This window comes from Ciconia boyciana, chromosome 20, assembly GCF_034638445.1.
Source record: "Ciconia boyciana chromosome 20, ASM3463844v1, whole genome shotgun sequence".
In the NCBI taxonomy this organism is placed as follows: Eukaryota; Metazoa; Chordata; class Aves; order Ciconiiformes; family Ciconiidae; genus Ciconia; species Ciconia boyciana.
This window is the reverse complement of record NC_132953.1, coordinates 505,944-530,885: the sequence shown is the minus strand read 5'-3', so window position 1 is coordinate 530,885 and position 24,942 is coordinate 505,944. Positions and strand designations below refer to the sequence as shown.

General features: G+C 51.1%; 2 protein-coding genes across 8 annotated transcripts in view; one reads left to right on the top strand and one right to left on the bottom strand.

Moving 5' to 3' along the window:
- Positions 1-17,323, top strand: part of CDON (cell adhesion associated, oncogene regulated) — a 55,736-nt gene extending 38,413 nt beyond the window's left edge. For all 7 annotated transcript variants that reach the window (XM_072884569.1, XM_072884574.1, XM_072884573.1 and 4 more), the window contains 8 exons: positions 892-997; positions 4,200-4,322; positions 5,823-6,050; positions 7,145-7,419; positions 9,848-9,927; positions 14,568-14,824; positions 15,491-16,466; positions 16,990-17,323. In XM_072884569.1, the coding sequence (XP_072740670.1) occupies positions 892-997; positions 4,200-4,322; positions 5,823-6,050; positions 7,145-7,419; positions 9,848-9,927; positions 14,568-14,824; positions 15,491-15,657 (1,236 nt within the window). In that variant the 3' untranslated portion in view covers positions 15,658-16,466; positions 16,990-17,323. The remainder of the gene's footprint in view (positions 1-891; positions 998-4,199; positions 4,323-5,822; positions 6,051-7,144; positions 7,420-9,847; positions 9,928-14,567; positions 14,825-15,490; positions 16,467-16,989) is intronic.
- A 1,215-nt stretch (positions 17,324-18,538) lies between these two features.
- Positions 18,539-24,332, bottom strand: VSIG10L2 (V-set and immunoglobulin domain containing 10 like 2). The gene is given in 13 exon segments (XM_072884611.1): positions 18,539-18,651; positions 18,727-18,851; positions 18,908-18,932; positions 19,009-19,131; positions 19,435-19,737; positions 19,821-20,167; positions 20,169-20,197; positions 20,199-20,473; positions 20,715-21,005; positions 21,174-21,449; positions 22,463-22,747; positions 23,717-24,076; positions 24,190-24,332. Coding segments are annotated over 13 exon segments (2,613 nt in total). The 5' UTR covers positions 24,266-24,332; the 3' UTR covers positions 18,539-18,553.
- Positions 24,333-24,942: the final 610 nt, after the last annotated feature.

Below are 24,942 nucleotides of genomic sequence, written 5' to 3'. Positions count from 1 at the left end.
GAGGCACCAGTGGGCTTAACTCTGTCCAAACCCTTCTTCATGCCATGAGTTGCGAGTTGGCTTCGTTTCCTGCAATTCCTGCTGCTTTTGTCAATCCAGGCTGTGATGGCTGAAAGCGGGCGCTGCGTGTAAAACCTGCCGTCTTCCCTCGCATCCAGTAGAGGTTTCATGTTAGAGAAACGTTTTCCTTTCCCCTGTTACCTTGTCTTTTGTAAACAAGTACTTTAAAGCCCTTACTGAAACCCACAGAAATTCTTTGCTCTTGTTTTGAAATCTAACCCCCTGGTATACTTTGGAGGATTTAACGTGCAGAGTTCCCAGTGTTAGTTTGCTCTGCTAGCTCAGCCTTAAGAGATGTTAAGGATAATAAACTTAAAATAACCTCTAGTTCCTCAGGAGGCTGCATAACTTAAAGTAAAATATTCTCGAGCTGAATTTGAGAGTGACCTTAACTCTTTTTGAAGGAAAAATGGTCTTAACTTTTCCATTTCCATTAATCACACAAATTTTCAGGCCGTTCATGGTCAAACCCTAACTGACGGTTTGGAAAGTGATGTGGGAGGAAAGTGTCGGCCCCAGCTCAGTCTCTTGTCCCTGGCCTACCCTCCTTTTTTCGGCTGGTCCGAGGAGTGCAGTGGCAGAGCGCTCTCCTGCAGCACTGTGAGAACCCCTGGCGTTGTGCTCGTCTAAGCTGCGTCTGCACATCCACAGCAACTGAGGATCCTCTTTTCTGTTGTAGCTTCTGTGCAAACCTCCCCCTACACCTTGCTTGCACAACCTTATTAAAGAAGTTACTTATTTCAAGGTGATAAGATATTCAGTGGTGACAACTCAGCAGGACTCAATTAACATTTTCCTTCTCTAACGCAGTCTTTTAAAATTCTCTTTTAGTATATTACAGCAAGCAACAACAACACGCCCATCCAAGGATTTTATATCTATTATCGGCCTACAGACAGCGACAATGATAGTGACTACAAGAGGGATATCGTGGAAGGTACGGTGCAGTATACGCGTGCTTAATAACACTACTCAATGGGGAAGAACATCATGTAGCCATGTTGGCTGTGTTTATACGAAATCTAAACTGCTTTTCCCAAACTAAGTCTTTACAATATATTTCACAGAAGTAGCTATCTCAGCTCCGTAACGTCAAGTTCTGCCCACACATGAACTTGTTTCTTCCTTCTGAAGCCTCTTCTACATGGAAACTTGAGAACTAAATACTGGGTTTAAGTTTGTCTTGTTATACTCCTGCAAATCTTTAATGTAGGGCTGTTTAAACTGGTTTAGCTTGAAGTAGTTGAGTACAGAGAAAGCAGTGTAAATGAGATCTAACCCAGGGTAAGCGCATCTGTGTTACAGACTGTACTAATAACTCGCTAGCTTTTAAAATGATTTGCCCCAGCACGGATTTTCTAAGCTAGGTAGTACCTTGTGTGTAATTGCCCTTCTCTCCTTTTACCTTGCTTAATTGCTTATCCTGCTATAAGGAAGTTACTTTTAGCCTGAAGTGCTGTAGCACGCTGCAAATGCAGGTATGTTTGTGCTTCATTTTGCCTTTTAATCAGGTTATATTTTTTTTCCCTGTGCATATTAGATCATCATTTTCCTGGAAGAAGTTATTAGATAATGTCTATATTAGTCCAGAAGTGGAAAACCCTTTTAAAAATATTTTACTTAATGTCCTTATTGCTTGGGCTGAGTAAACGTAGTGATCTCATTCTGTCCCGATGACGTTAATTATTTTTTCCCCTCATTTATTTCAGTTACAAGAGGAATGGGCCTTTATTTTGAAAATTTTCCCCTGCTAGACAATACTCCACATAGTACTTTGATGCATGACATAAGCCTTTGCACACTATAAAGCTATTAAAGATCGAGAGTTTCGGCTCAGAGGATTGCTTTAAAGAAGCTTATGCAGTCTGCACCTTCATCTGCAAATGTATTTTAGCCTTTGCTAGACAGAACTCGTGTGTTTATAAATCTTATACACTAAGCAGTTAGTTGTTTAAGTGGGCTCCACTGTGCTGTGAAATTAGCTTGTTTCTGATTTTTTTTTTTTTTTCCCTGAGAGTGTGTGTATTGAACTCTTTGTGGCAGTCTGAAACCATTAGCAGCTGCTCTGCTCTGCCAAAGCCTGGAACAGAAACTCATTTGGTGGAAATATTTAAACTGAAACTTTTCTTTACTGTGCTCCCCCAAATTAGCTGGGGGGGGGGGGGGAGCTATTTTCAATTAAAGTGTGATTGGAAGCATTTGATGTGAAATATGTAGAGAAACGTGTGACTTAAGGTATTTTTGCTATAAATCACTTGTTCTTCACTTTTTTCCCTCTTTTACCTTTGAATTAATCTGGTTTTTGACAGGGAATTTTATCTTGAAATGACTGCAGGAGTTGTGGAAAAAGTGTTGTGATGCCTGTATTAGCTAAGTACTTGCCGTAGGCTTTCCTTAGCGTTTCCTGTTAAGTCTTGTCTTTCGAGACATTCAAACCTCTGCAGAAAGCTTTTTTTTTTTCTTCCTTATAAATGCTGCTACAGGCAAAATCAGATTTTATGTAAAGAAAAAAAAAAAACAAGCAAAAACCTTGACTCAGATGGCTCCTCGGTATCTTTCAGCAGCTTTAAGCACAAGCAAAGCAGAGTCAGCCCTGTCCTGCATCGATGGTCTGAATTTATCTGTTTCGAGGGTCCTGGAGATTGAATTTTCAATGTAAATGCAGTCTGATGTCAGTTGTTTAAATGTTTTTCCTTGCTAATGGTGCACGAAGAGGACAGTTAAAGTGCTTGTACTGATTCCAGTTCCACTAATGGTTTGAAGCGGAAACCTAAAACCTGGTGTAGTAATTACCGAAAGGAATGCTTGGGGGTGGGGGCGACGGGAAAACCGAGTATGAATCTTGGGAAAACGTGCGATTTAGGGAAAGTCGGTTCCAGCTTCAGCCAGGGCTTGGCTGCCCTCACTTGGGACGCCCAGCATGCAAGGGATGGAGCTCGGACCCGTGCGGTGCATCCCCTCCCGCAACCCCTGAACCAAGATGGGGTCCTCCTGGGTACCCCAGGCCCTTTTTTGGCCGGGCAGGGGTATCTGCACCTGGGCTTGGGTCCCGGAGAAGTTCGAACAGAGTCATGGTGACAGCCCCTGCCAGCCGAGCAGGCTTTTTTTTTTTTTTTTTATTAATGCTTAAATCAGTAGGTGGTATGACAGTTTCTTAGAAACAGTGGAAACAGTTCAAGGTGGTATTTTCCAAGAGGGATTAAGAGCACTCAAACAGTTAATTAAACTCCCTAAAAAAAAAAAAAAAGATAAAAAAAGAGGAGAAAAAAAAAAAAAGGGTCGCTGTTTATTAAAATTTGTCACAAGCCCGTGAAAGTAAAAACCGAGAGTGATTTATATTGAAGTGCTCAGTACTTCAGGAGGGTGTCTAAATGAAATGCTGGCCGGGAGCCAGAGATGACAAAACCATCCTATTAGAGAAGATTGCTTGGCTCGGGATCCGTCTCTGCAGGGGCAGGCAGCGCGAGAGACAGCCTCGCTGTCTAATTTTGTTTCCTAGTATGTTTAATAAAATGCACGTTCAATTATTTGCGGTTTAGGCTAAGTTGAGCAACACAGATGTATCCTTCCTGCGAAAAATGGGCAGCTTCGGTTGGTACCTTGCATCTCTAGGGATCCTGCGGGATTGCAGACTGGGAGAGGGTCTTATCACAGTGAAGTTTTTCCCCTGTCCCAAGTTTAATCTCTTTTCTGTGCCAGTTTTCCCTTGTTATTTGCCCTGCATATTGTAAATAGCTAGCATAACCCATCCTAAACCCATCCCTTCAGCAGTTTCATACTTCAGATGCACAGAACTGCTGTTGATTTTAGATGCTGGAAGCTTGGATGTCTGTTTTTTGAGTTTAGCGACTTCTGTTTTTGGTAGAGAAAGATACTTGTTTAAAAATCAATTGGAAATACTGAATAAAAACCCTGCCTTTATTCATCAAAAGGTTCTTCTAAGAATCTATTTCACAAGACAATGCGAGTCTTACCATTTCAGATGAGTCCTGAAATGGTTAATAGGCTTTTGCGCTAACAGGAGAAGCTGCATTTTATAGAGAAAGACGCTGTGACATACTCTTACCTAATTCTGGCTCATGCAAATAAATTAAATGCCGTTGATTGATATTTTTTCTTTTTTTTTTCTCCCCACATAGGTACAAAGCAGTGGCACTTGATAAATCACCTGCAGCCAGAAACATCTTACGACATTAAAATGCAGTGCTATAACGAAGGTGGTGAAAGCGAGTACAGCAACGTGATGATCTGCGAAACCAAAGGTGAGCGCCGAAATAGCGCGTCTGCTCGCCTGCGGGACCATGCGAAGGTGGCGTTTTGCGGCATGAAATATCCGCCGTGTGGAATTTTTTTTGCAGTGCAAAAGTCAGCTGCGATGAAGACCGTAATTTTCTGGAATGTTTTGGAGGATTGTTTTGTCTTCCGAAGCTGGGATTGTTTTGAACATATGGAAACTGATACGTTGCACTCCCAAGAAAGGCTCTTAGCAAAGCTCTGCAGATTTGCCTGGCCTAAGAGATAGTATTGTTGTCCTGGTTTGGGTTTTTTCTTTTTTTGCTGTGCTGATAGCCTCTCCTTAGGAGACAACCGTGCTCTTGAAGATGACAGAATTGATTTGTACGTCTGTTTTATGTCTTCGGGGCTCTGTGACACGTTGTATAAGTGCAGACCACAGCAATTGATGGTTATGTTGGCTGCCTCCATCACTAATCCTGCATGCCTCTGGCACAAAGTTTGTACTGTTCTCTGGAAGTGTCAGATATGGCAGTCACATTTATTTCGCAAAGAATTCCTGTCTCCTTTAATCTCAAAAACCAAGTAAGGCTGTAAAGGGAAAATGCAGACAGTAAACTTCAAATGCAGTGCTATGAAAAAACGTGGGTTTTTTTTAAAAAAAAAGCAAAAAAAAAAAAAGCCCTCTAGGAGCGGAAGCATCAAAATTTAGCTAAGTTAGTAGCGAAGCCTTTGAAAGAAGGGCTAGGAGCTGCGGGGCTTCAAGGCTGCACGCATGGTTGGTCTTCCTCCTGTGAGGAATATAACTTTCTTCCCTAATTTTAAAATTGGCAAGATATAATCTGTCGTTCATACCGGCTCTTCCTTAAAATGCATCTCCTCCAGGCTTATGGGGGTGATCCAGCTTATCTAACGTATCTGCGTGGAGCTGCTTGTGTCTCTGACCACCTTCACTCCTAAGCCAGGCACTTCTTTTAGGTTTTTAGCGTCAAATGAAATGAATCTGAGCTGTGGTGTGCTGAAAGCGAATGTAAATTTAATTCCTGGGTTAAACTATTGTCTCGTTTTCAGTGATTTTCTGTGCAGCTCTTAGTATCTTCGATAGTATGGTTTTGAAACCAGGGTTAGCAGGGTTCACGTCAGATAAAAGTAGGTCATCTGGCAGCGGTTAGGCGATAGAAATGCATGTTGTGGTTTTTCCTGACCTCAGAAGTGGAAAGATTTGCGCTCTTTCAAGTTGGGAGTTAGTGCAGTTCTAGCCATGCCTATGTCGAGTTGCTCGTTAAAGTTTCGGGTGACCTCAATGAGAGGGTTAGCAAGCTGGATAATAACCATTTTCCAAGGCAAATAGTTATTACCCAATCGTAGTTGGCCTTCTCGTTATAGGTTTTAATATTGACTTGGAAGCTTTCTTTTTGAGGCATTAGGATTCTAACTCAGCAGTCATTATTTTCATTTCATAATGAAAAAAACACATTTAGAAAACGCATTTAGCGAACCTACCCCTACTTGTTTCTTATTTCATCCAGTGAAACGCACGCCGGGAGCATCCGAATATCCAGTGAAGGACCTGAGTACGCCACCGAATCCCCCCGACCGGGTTGGCGGAAGCGGAGCTGGGCCTTCAAACGGCCCCGTTCGGAGCAGTGACATGCTGTACTTGATCGTGGGCTGCGTCCTTGGGGTGATGGTCCTTATTCTCATCGTGTTCATTGCCATGTGCCTGTGGAAGAACCGTCAGCAAAACGCCATGCAGAGTGAGTTATTTCTGGTTTCCTTTCGTGATGAAAATATTATCGGAGTAAACTTAGTAACGTTCATATTACATTTTATGAATGGGAAGCGGTTTCCTGTTATAAGCCAACTGGCGTTTATGTAGAGACTTGTACTTTCTAGGTGTGCCTTAGGTGAAGATGTGGGTTTTTTTAAGAGCAGCAGTGTCTCTATTTCTTGGCGTCGATGCTCGCTGCCCTGCTGCATTGCTGTACGGTTGTGCTGCAGTTTCGCCCAAAGAATGGTGTGTGAAATGCCTGGGCGAAGTTTCTCCAGCTTATGTTTAACTTCAAGCGCTTGCATAGGTTTCTGCTGATTGTGGTGGCAGAACTCGTGTGTAATCATAAGTACTTGTTAAAATGTGGAGACTTAAACCCCGGATCTCTCCCTCTCTTGTGTATATCTGGAAAGAAAAAGAACTTGCAGCACTTGGAGGACGAGTCCCTTGTTACCTCTCAGTCCCTTCACAGTAAAATGGAGTTCAATGCCCAAGTCTTTTAGGGAGGTGGTGATAAGGAAAAGCTGTCCGTTTGCGAGTAGGAGCCTTGAGCAGACGCGTTGGAGCTTAAGCACGCTTTGCAAGGCGCTCTGTACCCACTGAACAATTCTGTGCTAGCAGAATCTCTTCAGTAGTCTTTTCTGTTCCTAATGCGTCAATCAGCCTTGCTCTTTCCGCAGCCTGCGGTTATTTTTAAATGTCCTTATTCTCTGACAAAGAGAAATGAAACAAAACTTCTTGCAAGATAAGACAGTGTCTTCAACTGCGGCCCAGAGGTATTTTCTGGAAGTAGTTTGTTGCAGGTAGCAGAGGGCCTATTGATTATACAAATGGCCCGTTTTTAGGATGCTCTTCGTAGTCACTGATGTCAGCCGAGTCCTTTCAGACCAATGTTCCTGATCTGTTCTCCAGGATGTGGCTGTTTTCCATTTCTAGATTTGTATACTAAGCACTTAGATATTACAGTTAATTTACACAAGCTGTAGAAAGAGAAAACAAGTTTCTCTTGTTTCTCAGAGATGCTTGTTTTAAGTTCTTATTTGGCAATAAATATGCTTTCGGTAATAATGTCTTTTGCAGAATATGACCCTCCTGGCTACCTCTATCAAGGGGCGGATATCAGCGGGCAAATGATTGAGTACACGACTTTACCCGGCACAAGCCGAGTCAACGGCAGCATCCACGGAAACTTCATAAGCAATGGTGGCCTCGGCAACGGCTGTCCGCACGCCCATCATAAAGTTGCTAATGGAGTTAATGGGATCATGAATGGAGGAGCTGGACTGTACCCGGGGCACAGCAACTCCCTGCCCAGGACACACATGGACTATGAACATCCCCACCATCTTGTGAACGTAAGCTCTTACACCGGGTGGAAGGCTCAGCCTAGACCTTAGGATTTACTCAGAGGTTGTAGAAGCAGACTTAATTTGGGTGGGGGAAATACTCATCCATTGATAACAGCCAGTTCCACTAAATTACTTATCCCAGAGGAAGCAACTGGGCTGATATTTCTGATACAAACATCATGGTTTTCATTTGAGAATATCAGATGACAGCAAGAATTCCACTTACTCTGGGAAATCTGCCTCTACCCTCCTCCTAACAGCATGTAAGCTCTGAGAATGCTTCAGTACTGGGCTGAGATACTTTACTTGTACATATGGTATTTCTCAATCTTCAAGTTAAATAGATTTAATTATAGCTGCTTATTCTGCAGCTTTATGGATCACCCGTTTTTCCCCCACCTGTTTCAGATCTGTAACTCTGAGCAATGCTATTAATTATGGCAAAGCACGAATGTAGCAGGAGGTTCCATAAAATAAAATGCCCCATACATCTCGAAATGCAGCAACGTAATAACGCTGTCTTTTTTATTTTTTTTCCCAGTGCCTTGTTTGTGACTGTTGAGACAGGCTCATTTTTTGTTTTGAAATTTAAAATAAAATTAAAAACTAATTTAAGTCTGTGATCCAGCCTTTGCATGCTGTGGAAAAATACTTCATTTGCTGAAATGTGTCCCGTTTCCAAGAGAGAATAATGATTTCATTATTGTCTATGGAAACAGATGGCTTGCATTCAAACTTACTAAACTTACTCAAAACTGTGAACATTGCCCAGGAAAACTGAAAGAAAAAGTTCAAAAGTCTGAATAACCCATGCTGTTTCTAGAGAAAAAAAAAAATGGGGCTATTGTTTGTGTTAGTAATTGAACACAAGCACTTCATTTTATTGAACAACAAATTAGCACTTGCACAGTAGTTGCCACTTCAGTTAACTCCAGCTTTGAGTCCAGACCAGTTGGTTCTTCACCTCATTCTGTCTTTTGGTCCGCTCGTGTAGCAAGAAGTACCTTTTTTTGGTTGCTTTCAAGAGCAACCGAGGCCCAAACCATGGTTTTTTGGACCTGTCCAACCTCCCAGTGAGTGAAACTCTCCAAAAGTCTCCAACGGTACCAGCCCTCAGGACGGGAAGGTTTTTGCAGTGCTCAAAAGCTGCCCCGTGAGAAAGTTTGGGGGCTTGGACTGATGTTTTGTCCCTCCTATTTTTTTTTTATTTTGGGGGTTTTTTTTGGAAGGAAGGAAATACGCGTGTGGTAACACAGGTCTCGGTGCTCGGAGCTCCTCCGTGCCGCGAGATGGGACGTGCAATGCCGCTGTCTCGTTGCGAATGGTTGACTGGCTTGGGGTTTTTCTTTCCCCCCCTCCATGTTGTAGAAAGCTTGAGTCACGCAATCTCTTCCCACGTAGAAGGTCCGGGACTGGCACGCGGGTGAGGCAGGGCAGAGGAACAGGATGTTCTCATTCTCGTTAGGACTCTCTTTATTGTTTCATTGATTGGGCTAAATGAGGAAGAGAGAAACTGGCCAGGATGGCAATCAAGACTAATTAGGCATTTCCTCCGTGCCTCCCTATCGCACCGAGCGGCCTCAAAAACTTAAGGAGAAGCCCTGTTTTTGCAGAAATAGGGATAGTTAGAAGTTACCTAAGACTTGAAACCTCAAAAATCACGTGAGCTTTCCCAAACTGGCTCCCCTCCTGAAACGCGGCGCGGTAGCCCGGCTCCGCAGCGCCGTTTTCAAGCGGCTCCCGCATCAGTGTCCGCCTAGTCTTTAACAATGAGGTATGTGTTAATCTGGGCATTTTTACTTGCTTGTAATGGCCCCTTCAGCCAAAACTAACAACACAAAATCCCTCTCACCCAGAGTCATTGCTGGCTAAGGAATTACCCCATCTGTAAAAATATTAAATGTTTCAAAAATCAGTGTAGCGAAGTAAACTGATCTAATCGGAGTAATTACAGGAAAGTGGGATGGGTTTATGTTGTGACATCAGCCCTGCAAATTTACTGCTCTGTCTCCCCAAATGGGCACAGTTTGCTAATGAACAGCAATTTGCTTTCATGTCTGTCATCAGTGTTAAAAATAAACATATTTACAGTGTGTTTATTAAGTTAAACCTGAGCGTATTAAGCTGAAAACAGACCAGGGAAATTACCGCATACTTGTCTAAGCTGCAGTTATTTACTTTTCTCTGACACACATGCTGGCAAAAACCCTCCACTTGACTTTGTATAATGGCTCAGTGTTGCCGTGCCACGTTCTGGGGCACGGATCTGAAGATTGATAAGGTGGTCAGAGTTCGAAAAGAAAGCGGAAGGGCTTGGGGCGCTAGCTGGAGCTGAACTATCTCCTCGGCGACTGTCTCGTCTGTGTTCGAATAGCGATTGATTTTTATTTCTTTTTTTAGTGATTATTATTTTTTCTAATCCTTCCTGCTGCAGGGCGGTGGGATGTACACGGCAGTGCCGCAGGCTGACCCCTCCGAGTGCATCAATTGCCGAAATTGTCGGAACAATAACAGGTGATGTAAAACTCGCACGAAGGCAGGACCTTCACGTAGAAAAGCCCTCGCTCTGTGCCCTGTGTTAAAGCTGGGGCAAACGGAAGCGGAGAGCTTGAGTCCCGGCTGAGGGTACGGAGGAGCTCGATGTCGGCGTGTGACTCAGAGAGCAGTTGGTGATTATCTGTGGGGTGGAATAAAACGAGTCATTAAACCCCTAGAGCTCATTTTACTCAACGTATTCATCTGATGCTCTCTAGTAAGGGAGGCAGGGTGGGCACTGGATATGTGGGGGTTTTTTTAAACCTTATTTCCTGTGTTTTCTTCAGTTTTGAGATAACAAAATCATTCCATATGGAGTTTGTCAAGCAGGGTTTAATTGGTCTCCTGTATTTTACATTTCCTGCCATTCTCTGAAGAACACCAACGAACTAGAGTCGCAGCTTTGCTTTCACAACGCTATTCTTTGTAAAACATGGGATTTGAGGTTCCTCAGGCCTTCAGGAGCAGGTTGGCCAGCCATTGTCAGTGTGGGATACTTTTTTTTTTTTTGCGTGAGAAAAAGGATTCTTGTACAGAATAAGGGAAAATCTGTCTTCTACGTTGTAGCTGGGAGTCTGGATTTTTATGAGGATTTTCACTTTTGAAAGTTTTAAAGAATATCCTTCCAGGCTTCTGACTAAATCTCTGGTTATTTTAATGACTAAAAATAGAACTAGAAGTCAGACATGCTGAACTGCTCTGACTGGTAAATTCTGGATTTTTTCAATCATACTTTGAATTTTCTGTCTTATTAAAATTGTCAGCTGCCTTTAGGTGTACATCTGGAGAAGTCGAGTTGAAATTAAGCTGTTGGTGAAGGCAGAAAACATGTTCACTTTATTTTCATGGTTTTACTTTTTAAAATATAACTCATAACAGGCTTTAAATTCTTCCTCCTTCTGTAAATATATGCGTGACAGTGTGATGGAGACTGGCTGCTGCTCCCAGGTGGAGCTGGGCACGCTTTGTCCGGACCAGTGTCACGGCTGGTCTCGGGAAAGCGAGCTACCGTTTTGTTACAAGCCAATTGTCTGTTTTCAAGGCAGGCTGTGTAACAGCAGTCGTCAAGATGCGTGCGACTGGCCGTAATTTGGAACATGCTGTATGTGTTAGGCCGTAATTAAGAGCTTGCTTTCCAGTTTTAAGCATATTTAAATTTTTAATTGCTCTTTTTTTCTTAAGTAAGCAGGGAGAATGGGTTCCATCCTCTGCAACTGTACTGTTCCTCCCAGATGGGTCATCAGCAGGGTCTGAACTTTGAATTTTCACATCCCTTTTCTATATTTGACTGCTTGATAGAGAAACAAGTTGTCCTTTACAGCTGCCTACCCCAGAGGGGACCATTAACCTCCATTTGGCAGGAGAGCTGCGCAGCCGGGACCGCTCCGTTCCCTTCCTGGTGCTGCAGGAATGGAAGGAGGACATGGGAGAGGGGAACGGGAAGGACCAGAAACGTGCCTGAGTATTACACCAGGGGCCAGGGAGCTGGATGTATGGCCGGGACGAGGAGGAGGAGGAGGAGAAAGGCCTGGTGGGTTAGCCCGGTCAAGTTGGTAGGTTTTGGCAAGCGGGAATTTGGGGCTGGCGTCTTTTCCCCCATCTTTGTTCAACCTCATAGCTACTGTCCCCTCCATCTGGCCTCCTGTTTGTGCAGAGAGGACCCGTGCCTCGTCCCACCCTGGAATTATTGCGCCTTGTGTACTAAAATCAGGCAATTCCCTCTGCGAAACACCCGCGTGAGAACAGAGGAAGGTAGGTTGAAGCGGAAACATCTCCAGCAGGGTGATGGTCTCTAACTCGTGAGCGTTTCAGGTGCACATGGCCTTGCTCGTATGTTCCACCTTGGCGCTGCTAATTCCCACGTGAGCCTGTTTCCACGGAATGCCGGGAGTTGTTTCTGATTTGGGTTGAATTTAGCAGTCGTTTGAATTGTGACCACGTGCAAATGAATCCTAAAGGTTTAGCATATTTAATAGCTGGCTGCCAAGGCTGTTTTCAGCAATAGCCATCTCGGAGCAGGTTTTATTATTACGGTGCTGAAATCCCTCGGTCTTCTGTTTAAATTAGCACTTTATGCTCTTGTAACTGCTCGTGGAGGCTTGCCAGAGGTAGAAGTTGCTGAAATGTGGATACCCGCTTTGCTATTGTGGACAAAGCCGGTAAGACGAGTGTGGTTTACCTTGTTATATTAGGATTGAGAACTGATTTTTTTTTTTTTTCTTCCCTGGTGCTTTTGCACTAAAACTTTCTAGATACCTGATGGTTGCAGAGGAATTTACATTTTTGCAGACCTCTCTTCTTTGCAAATTTGCTTCATTCTAATCAGAAATCTGAAATACGTGTTTCAAATAAACCAGTATCGGTCTGTTTTTCCAGCTCTTTAAATCTAAATTATGCTGGTGTGGGCTTTTAAGTCAGATTATAGTTTGGTAGGATTTTAGCACTGAGAATTGATAGAAAAATGTGTTTCCTGCAGCAGGGATTTTGCATCGCTATTCACACATACTCTGCTCTGGATATACCAATGGCTAGTTTCCATCAAAACGTTGTTATTTAAGCTTAAAAAGCTGAACTGCTGTCTTGAAACATCAGTCAAGCCCATACAGAACTACACCGACCTCTGTATCTTTAAAAAGAAAGCCCCATAAACATGCAAACCCAAACATTTAAAATGGGTTTCTCTAAGAATATTTTTTTTTAAATAATAAGTGAGTGCAGTCAAAACCTCTGCGGAAAGAAATGCAAACTAATAAATGGATTTGTTTGAAGACCAGATGTGTTTCATGTGGATTCTTCAGTGGCTTCTGTGGTATTTTGGTACTTGGAATAATGATTTTGGAGGCAGTTATGGGAGCGGAAGGACAAAATAGGAGAGTGAAGGTTGGTGCTGCTCCGTCCCTGCCGTGTTCGGGAGGGAAGCGGGCTCCCGGGGCGATACCGCAGTCGCTGGAGGGATCCCCGCCTTGTCCCGTGTTTTGGCTTTGCGAGTGAAACATCTGCCAGAGGGGAAACTTGCTCCAGTTCCTCCTCTGGAAAGTTTATTTGTGTTATTTGTGGATGTTTTGTTGCTCTCTCGATTCTGGCGATACCGATTGTGGTTTTCAGGTGACAGTATAACCTGAGGCTCTGAGTGAGTTCGTAGGACAAGTCCCTCGAGCGTGATGGTTTTATGCATCGCCGTGACCTTTTTAATGGAATAAAAGTGGTTTCTGGGACTTGGGCAGGACCTTACTGTGATTGCCAAGCTTCACGTCTCCCGGTTTTCAATCCATCTGAGTGTTGAGGGCTCAGCTGCTGTCAAAGCAGGCTCTGATGGCTGATACCCTGTCACTGATGATGTCAAAGTCCATCTTCCCCCCCCTCTCTTTCAGCAATTTAACGATCAGCTCTGGTTTTGGACAGAATCACTCTAAAAAAACATGCTGTGCTATCGGATAAGCTAGGACCTGAACAGCCATATCCCAGCTCTCAATTTTTATATTTCAAAATGCCAGCGCTTAGGTAGCATCCCAGTAATAGCCAGCTACCTATAGCAGGATGCATTAGGCTTGTCACCGTGAGAAGAACAGGCGACGGATATATTTAAATTTGGCAGCAAAAAAAAAAAAAAAAAATTAATGCTCTGAGTTGTATCCATATCAGAATAGAACAAACCTTGAAGCCTGTTTAGCCTTCGCGGGAGCGTTTCGGAGTATCGCTGGCTCGCGGTGGGTTTGAACGCTCTCCATCCTGATTTCAATGCTTTGCTTTTATCTGCGGATCCATCTCTGTTTTGCGCCGCAAAACACGGAGCGTTTGGGGGGGTAGTTTCCCAAAGCTTATGGCAGCCGTACAAGTGAACCTTTTACTTTTGCGGTAATTATGGTTTTGTATAAAACCACACTGAAGTGTGATTCTTTTTAATTATTATTTTTTGGGGGGGAGGGGTGGGAGTGCTTTCTTACATAGGAATTGCTTATATAAATGTTCGCTGAGGCCACGTTGTTCATGGGGCTCCAAACGCTGTAGGCATTTTCCCTGCTTGCTGCAACGGTATGCGTGTCTCTTAAGGTCCAGCTCCTTTTTGTTTAAAGGTTAAATAGTTTGGCCGTAACAATTGGTTTAGCAGTTTAACTTCAATTTCACAGCCTTACGCCTGTATTAGAGGGCCACAATCTGAGTTACACAGCAGAGGGGAGGTTTATATTGATAATATTGAGTATATTTTTCTAATTTGCGTTCACTCCGATAACGCTTGGTGTTTCTTTTCCAAGGTACTTAAGTTTGCTGTTTGGGTTTCAAACTCGAGCTCTTTTTCTTGGCAGTGAAAACCTGTTTTATGGGGCTGCCTTGATGGAGAAATGGACTCGCAAGTCAGGTCATCGGGTCGCAATCGATGGGGGAAGTAACCGAGTGCATGTTTTGAATGTTTTCAGCTGTCTGTTGGGATTAAAAAATGCTCGATCCTTTTCTTAATGTCAGGATTGATCCAAAAATATATGTAAAACTTAATTTGGCAAGCTGACTGTTGCTACAGTGAATGACACGTGGTAAGGTACTTAAAAATTGCAATTTCTCAGGATAAGTGGTGGAGAAGAAGCTCTGAGTAACCCCGCTTTTGGCTTATGTCCCGTCTGCAGGTGTTTCACCAAAACCAATGGCACTTTCAGCAGCAACACGCTACCCGTCGTGCCCATCGTAGCACCTTATCAGCAGGACGGTTTGGAGATGAAACCTCTGAATCACCACGTCATGGTGGCCATGTGCTTGGCCTCCACCGTCCCGGAGTGTAGCGCCCGGCTGGAGGAGGACGGCAAGGGGATAGCGGAGCAGCCCTCCGCCCAGCATCCCTGCTGTCGAGAAGGCATGAACCGGCTCTCCGTGGATTACACGGACGGTAAGGCATTCCGGAGAGGATAGCACCCAGCTTTAAAGCCGGGACTATTCTGTAGGACAGCTGTAGGGCGCTTAATTTATTGCGGAGAAGCTAGTAATTAAGTCCACAAAAGACCTGGCTTTTTGAGGAAGATGAAGCGTTCCGCCTTCCCCATCGTGGAAGATAGGAGCGGCGATGCTCAGGTGCCTGTGGCTGTTGTGCCCTGCGTGATTGATGCCTCTAAGCGGAGGTCATGGAGCAGGCACGCTCCAGATAACGAGGCTGTGACTGATTTATGCTGGCTCGCAGTTGCCTGCACCTACAGCATACCCGTGGTCTCCCGAAACTGCTGAAATGCTTCCTAACGGAGTTTTCCCTAACGAGCAGCCATCTGTGACGGCCTAGAGCCATCCCGTAGGCAAGAGCAGGCACAGAAATGTCGGTGGGAGGCGGGCTGACCTAATCGGCGTGACCTATTCAATATCGGTGCCATCAGCGTGCTCGGATAGAGGTGTTTTGTGCCTGGTACGGTGGGAATGAGCCTGAGCTCAAAGAGCATCGCCCACTTTTATTAATCTGAATTTTCGGGGCTTGTGGGTCCATTGAGCTGAAAGAAGAGATGATCTACTTAAAAAAAAACCAAACCCCAACACCAACCAACCAACCCACCCTGCTCTTGCTTCGCAGGTGACAACTGCATGCACTCGGAAACATCGAACCACGTTCTGAGCTGGAGTCCCCTTATTCTGCAGCCTGTTTCGAAGGACTGTAAGGAAAAACCAGGATGGAATTCATCCGGAGTCACCTTAAACGGTTCCGGGGATCTTCGGCAGCTCCAGCTGCAGGAAACCTGAGGAAGTGACCGTTGTCCCCACTTAACGCCAGTAACTGCACAGCAGAGTCGCTGAAAGGGAGTGATGGAGGGATGTTAATTATAACAGAGAGAGTCACTATTTATTTTTTTGTAGTAGTGTCATATGAATGTATCTTGTTTTTAAAAATGGTTGCCTTTTTATATTATTTATGCCTTGAAATTCCTTCCCCCACCCCCCCCACCCACCCCATGCACCGCGAAACTAGCCTGGTTATGTGTATAAAAAAGAATTGTAATAATATAAAGAACAACGATGGGAAATACGGAGTGTGTTTTCCGTGGCGTATTACCAGCGCGAGGAGCGCTTCCGAGGAGCCCGATACAGGGATTTAGCGAAGCGGCTCTGATGCTTACGACCGATCGCTGCTGCCTCCCTGGCAGCTCGGCGTCGCGGTACTCGAGCCCTCCTTTCCGTCAACGCCTCCCGTCCTCTTTCGGTTTCTCTGGGAAGAACCCAGTGGGTAAATAAGAAAATAAATAAGAAAAATGAACCTCGGCTGAGTCCGTGCAGCGCGGCTTGAGAAGCAGAGCTCAGCTTGGTGACTGTTTGTGTCTTCAGGTGTTTGATATCCCTTACGTTTGCAGAAGCGCAGATGAAAAATCCAGCCTGTCTCCCCTTCACGCTTGCGGAAGACGAAATTCAGTTCGACTGTACTTTTAACTCCTTGGTTTGAGGGAATAGCAATGGCTTGAATAGTCTCTGAAATGCAGCAAGTCGTGTCGAAGCAGCTCCCACCGGCCCTGCACACGGCTGTAAGAAACCTGCCTGCCCCTCGGAAACAGCATGATGTAGGTGTTGCAACGTTAACTGCGGGGTTTGGGGTGTTGTGGGGTTTTTTTTTTTCCCTTCCAAATTTAATCAGACTAAATAAAACAAACCGGTGCTTGTAAAGCACTCCCTCTCCCCCCCCCCCCCCCCCCCCAAAAAAAAAAATCAAGAGCGCATAACCCCAGAAATGAGGCGCATAAATTACAATTACGGCCGCCCCGAGGCGACACGTGTGCAGCCGCCTTTCCAGGGAGCGAGTATTTTTCTAGCCAAAGCCGGCCGCGGGGCTGGGAAGGGAGGAAGCGATGCCGGCCCGGCTGGAACTGCTGCAAACCCCTCCGGGAGCAAAGGCGCTACAGGTGCAGCGAGCCGCTTTGCGAGCGACGGGGTTTTTGGGGAGCGATTTCTGTTGGAGGAGGAAGCGCTTGCGATCTGCTTTGGTAGCAGCCTCTATGTGCTGTTTTTAAGTGTTGGGATGGGGTTTTTTTTTCCCTTTTATTGTATTATTTATAAATATATTAATTTTTTTGCCTTTGTTTTTAGGGTTGTGCCTCCTCCCAGCCAGAGCTGCCTAACTCTGAAGCTCCCTGCAAACCCCGTGGCACCCTGGACCTTGCACCGCGCAACCCGTGGGCTTCGACTGCCACCTACCCCGGAGCCGCTGCAAAGTCCCGCTCCTCCCTCGTCATTTATCTCCTGCTCTCCTAAACCCGGCCTTCTCCCTCTGCTCCTCGCAGCGTGGCTTTACCCTCGCTGGCTTTTTCCTTTGCAAGACCTGCTGCAAGGCTTTTCCGACGGAGATTGGCAGGCGAGTGGTTGGGTTTTACCTCTGGCTGCTCTGTTTGTCCCAAACGCTGAGATTTAACCACATTTTTAAACGACCTTCCTTAAAGCAGACCCTGCACGTGCTCCCCTTTATCACAGTTGCGTCGTATAAAGACGCTATATTTTCCTAAGAAGCTAGAATATTCCTTTGGAAATTATACGTATTTTGAAACGACGCAGGTTTTGCAGGGTTTAGGGGTTGGGTTTTTATTTTTTGGGGTGGTTTGGTAAAGAGAATGGTGCTGCTTTATGGCAGGAGTGGGGATTGATAACTCCACGGGCACTGAAGTGAGGTTGGTTCTCAGCACTCGATACTTCCCGGCTGGTTATTAACTAAATACAGGAGAAAAGGGCCAGAGACGCTCTCGTTTATCACGCACACCAGAAGACGAGGGCCGAGGAAAGCCGGGAACCGCTCGACCCTTTCCTTGGACCAACGTGGGGAAAAACCAATAATTGCTGTTTTTAACATTTGGCCTGAAAAGGGGGAGTTTGGGGTGAAGATGAGGAGCCCTTCCTCACCCCCCCAAAGCTTTGCGGCTGTCTTCGCACCGCATAAAATTCGGCATGGTCCCCACCCAGCATCCACGACGGCACCCACCGCAAGCCCTTGGGCTGAGAGCGGAGGGGTTTTTTTTTTTCTCCCATGGGTGAGAAAATATTTATTTTAGCCTAAATATTTATTTTAGCTCCAGAAGTCACTGAAGTCTCAAGGCTGAGCTGGAGGGGTTTTCTCCGGGAGTCGCCCAGCTCATCCCCGCGCTCGGGCTGTGCTGCTTTTTATAGCCGTGGGTAAAACCCGGCACGAGCTTTTTGGCGAAGCCTCTCGCCTTTCTTACTCCCTGGGCTATATCATGATTTCACTGGTCCTCCATAATTTTGGGGGTTAGAAAAGCTTTCCCTTCCCTTCCCCAAGCCAGCTGCCCCCCAGGAAAAATCATACATCTCCCCTAACACCTTTTTAAATATCGTAAAGAAGCAAAACCCCTTTGCCGCCAGCCCCAGATTTGTGTGATGGGTCTGTTATCACCGATATTTTTCCAGCTGCGGAGTTTTGACTTCAGCAGCATCGCAGGAGCTGAGGCGAGGGAGACGCGTCCACCCTTCCCGGCTTTATTAATGCGGAGGGAAGAGCGGGCTGCGGCACAGGCGGGCGCTGCCGTCCTGTGCTGCGAAACAAGGGGAAGAAAGGGAAATACGAGGGGAAGAAAGGGAAATACGAGGGGAAGAAAGGGAAATACGAGGGGAAGAAAGGGAAATACGAGAGGAAAAGCCGGAGGGGTCACGGCGTTGCTGTCACGGTGATGGTGACGTTAACCGGTGGGTCGTCGGTGGCATCCGGCGGTGCCGAGAGCGGCTCTGCAAGGGGTGGGAGAGCCCCTGGTGACACCGGGTAGGTCCCGGGTCACCGGCGTGGGTGGCTCAGCCCTCGGTTTGCCCCGTGGGTGCTGTTACCTGCTGCTGTGCTGGGGTGTGCCGGTGCCGGTACTGCTCCATCCTCCCTGCTTGCGGCTGTTTCGGCATCCTCCGGCGTGCCGATGGGCTCCTGGGCGCCGGGACCAGCCCTGCGGGGGGGGACACTGTGGGACTCTCACTGGTGCTGGAGCGCTGGGGCGAGGGGCTGTGGGGCACTCACGTGCGGAAGAGCAGGTCGTGCAGCCCTGGGGACAGACAGACGGACGTGAGGCATGGGCGCCTGGGGTCCTGCTGCGGCCCCACCGAGCCCCTGGCACTCACGTGGGAGGGCGTCCCTGTGGCGGGCGACGCAGCGCACGGCCAGGAGCGATGCCGCGGTGGCCACCAGCATCCCTGCCACCGCTGCCCCCGTCACCGCCGGGTAGGCCTCGAAGGGAGGCTCGGCTGGAAGAGAGCGGGGTTTGTCAGCCTGTCTGTCCCCCCCCCCGGGGTAATTAAGGTAACGAGGCACCCATGTGTGAGCTACGCAGAGGGAGAGGAGGGAGCGTGGCAGGCAGCAGGCGTCCCCAGCACAAGGCCTGGCAGAGCCCAGAAAGGCGGAGGGAGGTGGGAGCCTGTGCCCGTTCACTCTGAAACCTACTGACGGCTGCTCCCACTCGGCTCCTCAGCTCCGTGGGCGTGCAAACGTCGCCCTTCTCCACTCAAACCCGGCTCTGCCCACACAGAGCAGCGTCCCCCCCACTTCACCTGGCGTCTGCACCTCGGAGGGGTGCCCGGCCGTCCGGTGGTTGACGGCCAGGACGCGGAAAGCGTAGACCACGGCCGGGTCCAGCCCCCCCAGGCGCCGGTCGCGGGAGTGGGGCTCGATGTCGCTGGCAGCCGTTTCCCAGGGGCCGGCCGCCCGCGGGGGGGGTTTCTTGGCTTGCCGTCGCTGTACCACGAAGCCGGTGAGGTTGCCGGCACCCTGCGTCCGCCACTCCAGCCGCACCTCGGTGCGCGCCCGCGTGTACCGCAGCTTGCTGATGGTGACGTTGGGGGGGGCCGGGTACCCTGCGGCGAGATGGCCCCCGGTAGGAGGGGGCTCCTCCCGCCAAGCCCACCCTGGGGGCCCCCCCACCCTTCCCAGGACTCACGCTCCACGCGGAGGCGGACGGGGAGGCTGGCGGTGCCCGCGGCGTTGGCTGCGGTGCAGCGGTAGATCCCGCCGTCCCCCGGCCACTCGGCATCCCGGACGGTGAGGTTGACCCACGCTTCTCCCCGCTCCAACCGGTACTTGGCCAACCCCGGCGTCACCTCCCGCTCCTTAGGGTCGTACCAAACCACGGCGGCACCAAGATGGGCACCGCCGCTGCCCCGCCGGCACGCCAACCGCGCCTCGCCGCCCTCCAGCACCGCCACCTCGCTCCTCTCCGTCTCCAGCTCGGGCACCTCTGCGCGGCGAGAAGCGGGGGGGGGGACGCAGCCGGCAGGGACGTGCAACCCCGCCGTGGCACGGTGAGGGCACCCGGGGACCGAGCCGGCTTACCCAGCCGGAGGTGACACTCGGCGCTGGTGGCCCGTAGCGGGTGGGCGGCCGCGCAGACGAAATCCCGGCCCCCCAGGCTGCCGTCGGCGCTCAGCACCAGGACGGTGGCGGAGGGCGAGGGGTCCCCCAAGGCCTGGCCCCCGCCGTCGCGCCAGCGCAGGGTGACGGGCGGCGTGCCCCCCTCCCACCGGCACCGCAGCACCACGTACTCGTCGCCCTTGGTGGCCGCTGCCGCGCAGGAGGGGCCGCCGGCCGGGACCCCTGCGGGACGGAGAGGCGTAGCGTGATGCTGTGCCGAAGCGTGTCCCCCCCCCCAAAAAGGAGACACCCCCCCAGGGCGTGGGGGGGCTTTGCACCCCGGCTGGGCCGTGGGGACCCCCATTTTGGAGCAAAGGCAGCATCGCCTTGGTGTGGCCATGGCGCGGGGTCACCGCAGCGCTGCCGTGCCAAGGGGGGGGCAGGAAGGGATTCTTTTTTTAGGGGGGGACCCGTCCGCACTCACACAGGGTGGTCCCGCACACAGCCCCCTGCGGCAGCGCAGGGTGGGAGGCCAGGCAGGAGAAGGAGCTGCCGTTCCTGGTGGCCGCCCCTGGCTGGATGCTGGTGGCCATGGAAAAACTCAACCCCATCGTCCCCTCTTCCTCCTTCTCCTCCTCCTCCTCCTGGGGGGGCCCAGGGCCCACCCAGCGCAGCCGTGCCGGGGGGAAGCCCCCCAGCCAGCGGCACCGCAGGGCCACGTCCCGCCGGTCACCGGTGGCCAGGGCAGAGCAGCTGGGGCTCCCGGCTGGTGGATCTGCAGAAGACCATCAGCGCTGGGGTGGGGTGGGGTGGTCCCCACCCTGCTTTCACCCCCCACCCAAATTGCCCCTCGCACCCACGCCGTTCTCACCGGGGAGCCGTGTTGGTCCATCTCGCCCCGGGGGGGGACCCACCGGGCCACCCCCTCCCCGGGGTTACTTACAGTAGACGGTGAGGACGATGGTGGCCTGGGTGCGGGTTTGGAGGTGGGTGTTCTCGGCCAGGCAGGTGTAGGTGCCCGCCTGGGCGCGGGCGATGGCGGCGATGACGTAGGTCTGGCCGGTGTGGACCTGGGAACCGTTGTGGAGCCAGACGTAGCGGCTGGGGGGGTTGGAGGGAGCCAGGCAGCTCAGCACCACGTCCTCCCGCTCGCCCGCCGAGAAGCCCCCCTGTTCGGGGGAGAAGGGCTCCACGCTGATGGCCGGCTCGTCGGGGCCATCTGTGGTGACATGGGGACCCTTAGCCACCGGGATGTCCCCACAGAGGGGACGCGGTTCTCTCTGGAGCATCCTCCCACTGGTGGGAAACCAGGCTGTGAAGCCTCCTTAGAAAGGGCGCACCGTGGTGGTTGTGAACGCAGCATGGTGCGTGGTGGCCACGGAGGCACTATGATGGCCACGGAGGCACCGTGGTGGCATGGTGCTTGGTGGCCATGGGTATGCCGTGGTGCACGGTGGGCATAGGCGCACCGTGCTGGCTGTGGAGGTGGCACGGTGTATGGTGGCCACGGACACACCATAGTGGCATGGTGCTTGGTGGCCATGGATGTGCCACGGTGCACGGTGGCCATGGAGGTACTGTGGTAGCAAGGTGCATGGTGGCCATGGACATGTTATGGGGGCCACAGATGCATCATGGTGGCAGCATGCTTGTTGGCCATGGACATACCCTGGTGGCCATGGAAGCATCGTGGTGGTAGAATGCTTGGTGGCCATGGACATACCCTGGTGGCCACGGATGCATCATGGTGGTAGAATGCTTGTTGGCCATGGACATACCCTGGTGGCCATGGACATACCATGGTGGCTATGGAGGCATCACAGTGGCATGGTGCATGGTAGCCATGGACCTGCCATGGTGGCTATGGAGGCATCACAGTGGCATAGTGCATGGTGGCCATGGATGGATCATGGTGGCAATATGTTTGTTGGCCATGGAGGCATCATGGTGGCCATGGACATACCACGGTGGCCATGGAGGCATCACAGTGGCAGGGTGCACGGTGGCTATGGACCTGCCACGGTGGCCACGGAGGCATCGCAGCGGCAGGGTGCGCGGTGCCCGTGGATGTACCATGGTACCTATGGACGTACCACGGTGGCAGGGCGCTTGGTGGCCATGGGCGTGCCACGGTGGCATCTTCAGCCCCGAGGGTGGCCCCACAGCGGATGCCCGAGGCCCCCACCTTGGCGCAGCCCCCCCGGGCGGCGGGACCGAGCCCCGGGCACTCACAGACGACGTCCAGGTAGACGGGCTCGCTGGTCCGGTTGTTGACCTCGTTGCGCACGGTGCAGGCGTACCAGCCGGCGTGGCTGCGGTTGGCGGGCGTCAGGCGCAGCTCTGCCCCGGCGCCCCCCAGCCCCGCGGGGGCGGCTGAGGGACCCCCCCGGGGCTGCCGGTGCTGCCAGGAGAAGCTCAGCGGCTCCGTCCCCTCCCGCACGGCGCACGTCAGGGCCACCGCCGCCCCCTCCGCCGCCGCCGCCGCCGTCGGCCGCACGAAGGGCTTGGAGACGGGCACTGGGGGCACCGAGCCGTCAGCGGCCCCCGAAGCTGCTGGCCCCTTGCTGGGGGCCCCCCAACCCCTCCCGTCCCACCCGGGGGTGAGCGCTCCAGCCCAGCCCATATATTGGCTAGTGGGCTAGCGGGATGGCTAGTGAGGGGGTGTCCTGGCTGTGGGCCCAGGGACTAGCTGGACCAGCCGTGCGTGGGCTAATGAGACCAGTTATGGGATGCTGGGTTGGCCAGGGTGAGGAGGTGAGGGTGGCTAGTGGGCTGCTATATTGGCTAGCGGGGTGCTATGTTGACTAGTAGGGCGCTATGTTGGCCAGTGGGGTGCTACATTGGCTAGTGGGGCACTACATTGGCTGGAGGCAGGGGAGTTAATTGGCTAGTGGTATGCTACTTTGGCTAGTGAGCTGCTGTGTTGGCCAGTGGGGTGCTTTGCTGGCTACTGGGCCTCTACTTTGGCTAATGGGGCACTTCATTGGCTCACCAGCCATGCTGGCTAATGGAGAGTTATTTTGGCTAGTGGGGGTGCTAAGTTGGCTAGCGCGGCACTACATTGGCTAGTGGCATGCTATGTTGGCTAGTGGGGTGCTTTGCTAACTAGTGGGGTGCTACGTTGGCAAGCAGGGTGCTTTGCTGGCTAGTGAGGTGCTACACTGGCTAGTGGGGCACTACATTGGCTACTGGCATGCTTCACTGACTAGTGGGGCTCTCTGTTGGCTAGTGGGGCATTTCCCTGGCTAGGGGCCACGACCTTGGCTAGCGGGACTCTGCACTGGCTAGCAGCATGCTTCATTGACTAGCGGGGCCCTTTCCTGGCTAGTGGGTTGCTTCATCGGCCACTAGCACGCTACGTTGGCCAGTGAAAGACTCTACTGGCTCGTGGGCGAAGGGGACGCTTCCCCGCGAGCCAGGGGAATGCGAGGCGGGCCGGTCCGTGGCTAGTTGCCCCCCCGGGGAGGACGCGGGCCGGCGGCTCACCCAGGACGCGCAGGAGGACGGCGGCGTAGCCCACGCGGAGCCGGCCGGGCTCGGGGAAGAGCCCCTGGCAGAGGAAGCGGCCCTGGGCGGCCGCCCGCAGCTCCCGCAGCTCCAGCGTCCCGTTGCGCAGGGTCACCCGGCCCAGCGTCCCCGCGCCGGGGGCCACCGCCACCTCCGGGCCCGAGCCCACCGCCACGGCCCGCGGTGGCCCCGAGCCCCCCGCCGGTGCCGCAAAGCTCCAGAAAACCACCGCCGGCGGCGCCGATACCGCCGGCCCGCAGCTCAGCTCCACCGCCCGGCCCCGTACCCCCGTCACCGTCCGCTCCTCGTAGGCCGCCTCGCCGGCTGCCAGCGGCTGACCTGGCCCAGAGGTGCGGCGAGTCGGTCAGGCCTCTGCTCGCCCCCGCTCACCTCCCTGGGGAAAATTTGGGGGGTCTGCGGGGGGGACACACGCACGTCAGAGCTGTGCTCACCCCCCGCCAGCGCCGGCAGCAGGCAGAGGATCCAGGGCCCCCTCCAACGCGGCAGCGGTGCCCGGCCGCGCTCCATGGCGCCATGTCCGGCACCGAGCCCCTCGGCGGGACGCCGAAGAAGCAGGGCTGCGCTCTCCGCCCCAACCTCCTCTCCGGTTACCCCTGGGGAATTAAGCCCGGCCCTGATTAACCCTTAATTATTTATAAACCTGCCGGCTACCCCCCCCCCCGACTGAAAACACGGGGTTGGGGAGCCGGGGGAAGCCGGGCGCTCGGCGGCGAGCGGGGTTTGATATTTCATCTCCCGCTCTCCGCCGCGCCCCGGCCCATCAAACATTCATGGGGGGCGGCAACGCTGTAATGCAATGCCGGGGGGGGGGGGGGAGCTGGAGGACCCCAGCGGGAGGATTTTGGGGTGCGGGTGATGGGGGGGAACGGACCGGGCAGCATCCGGAGCAAATCAAGCTCAGGAGGTGGCAGGATGCAGCCCGGCAGCTGAAATTCCCCTCAAAACAGGGCATTTGCCCAAAATTCTCCCCGAATTTGTTTGGTTTTTTTTTTCACGGGCCAGCGTCTTTCCCGGCCCCTGGGGTGGGGGTCCCACTGTGGGGGAGCTTTGGCAGGGCAGGGAAGCAGCTCGGGGCGCTGATTAAAAAAAAATATAATAAAAATATTATAAAGATTCCCAAATATAACGATTTTCCGGCGTCGGCCCAGCTTTAAAGCCTGCGTGGTGCCAGCCGGCGCGGCGGG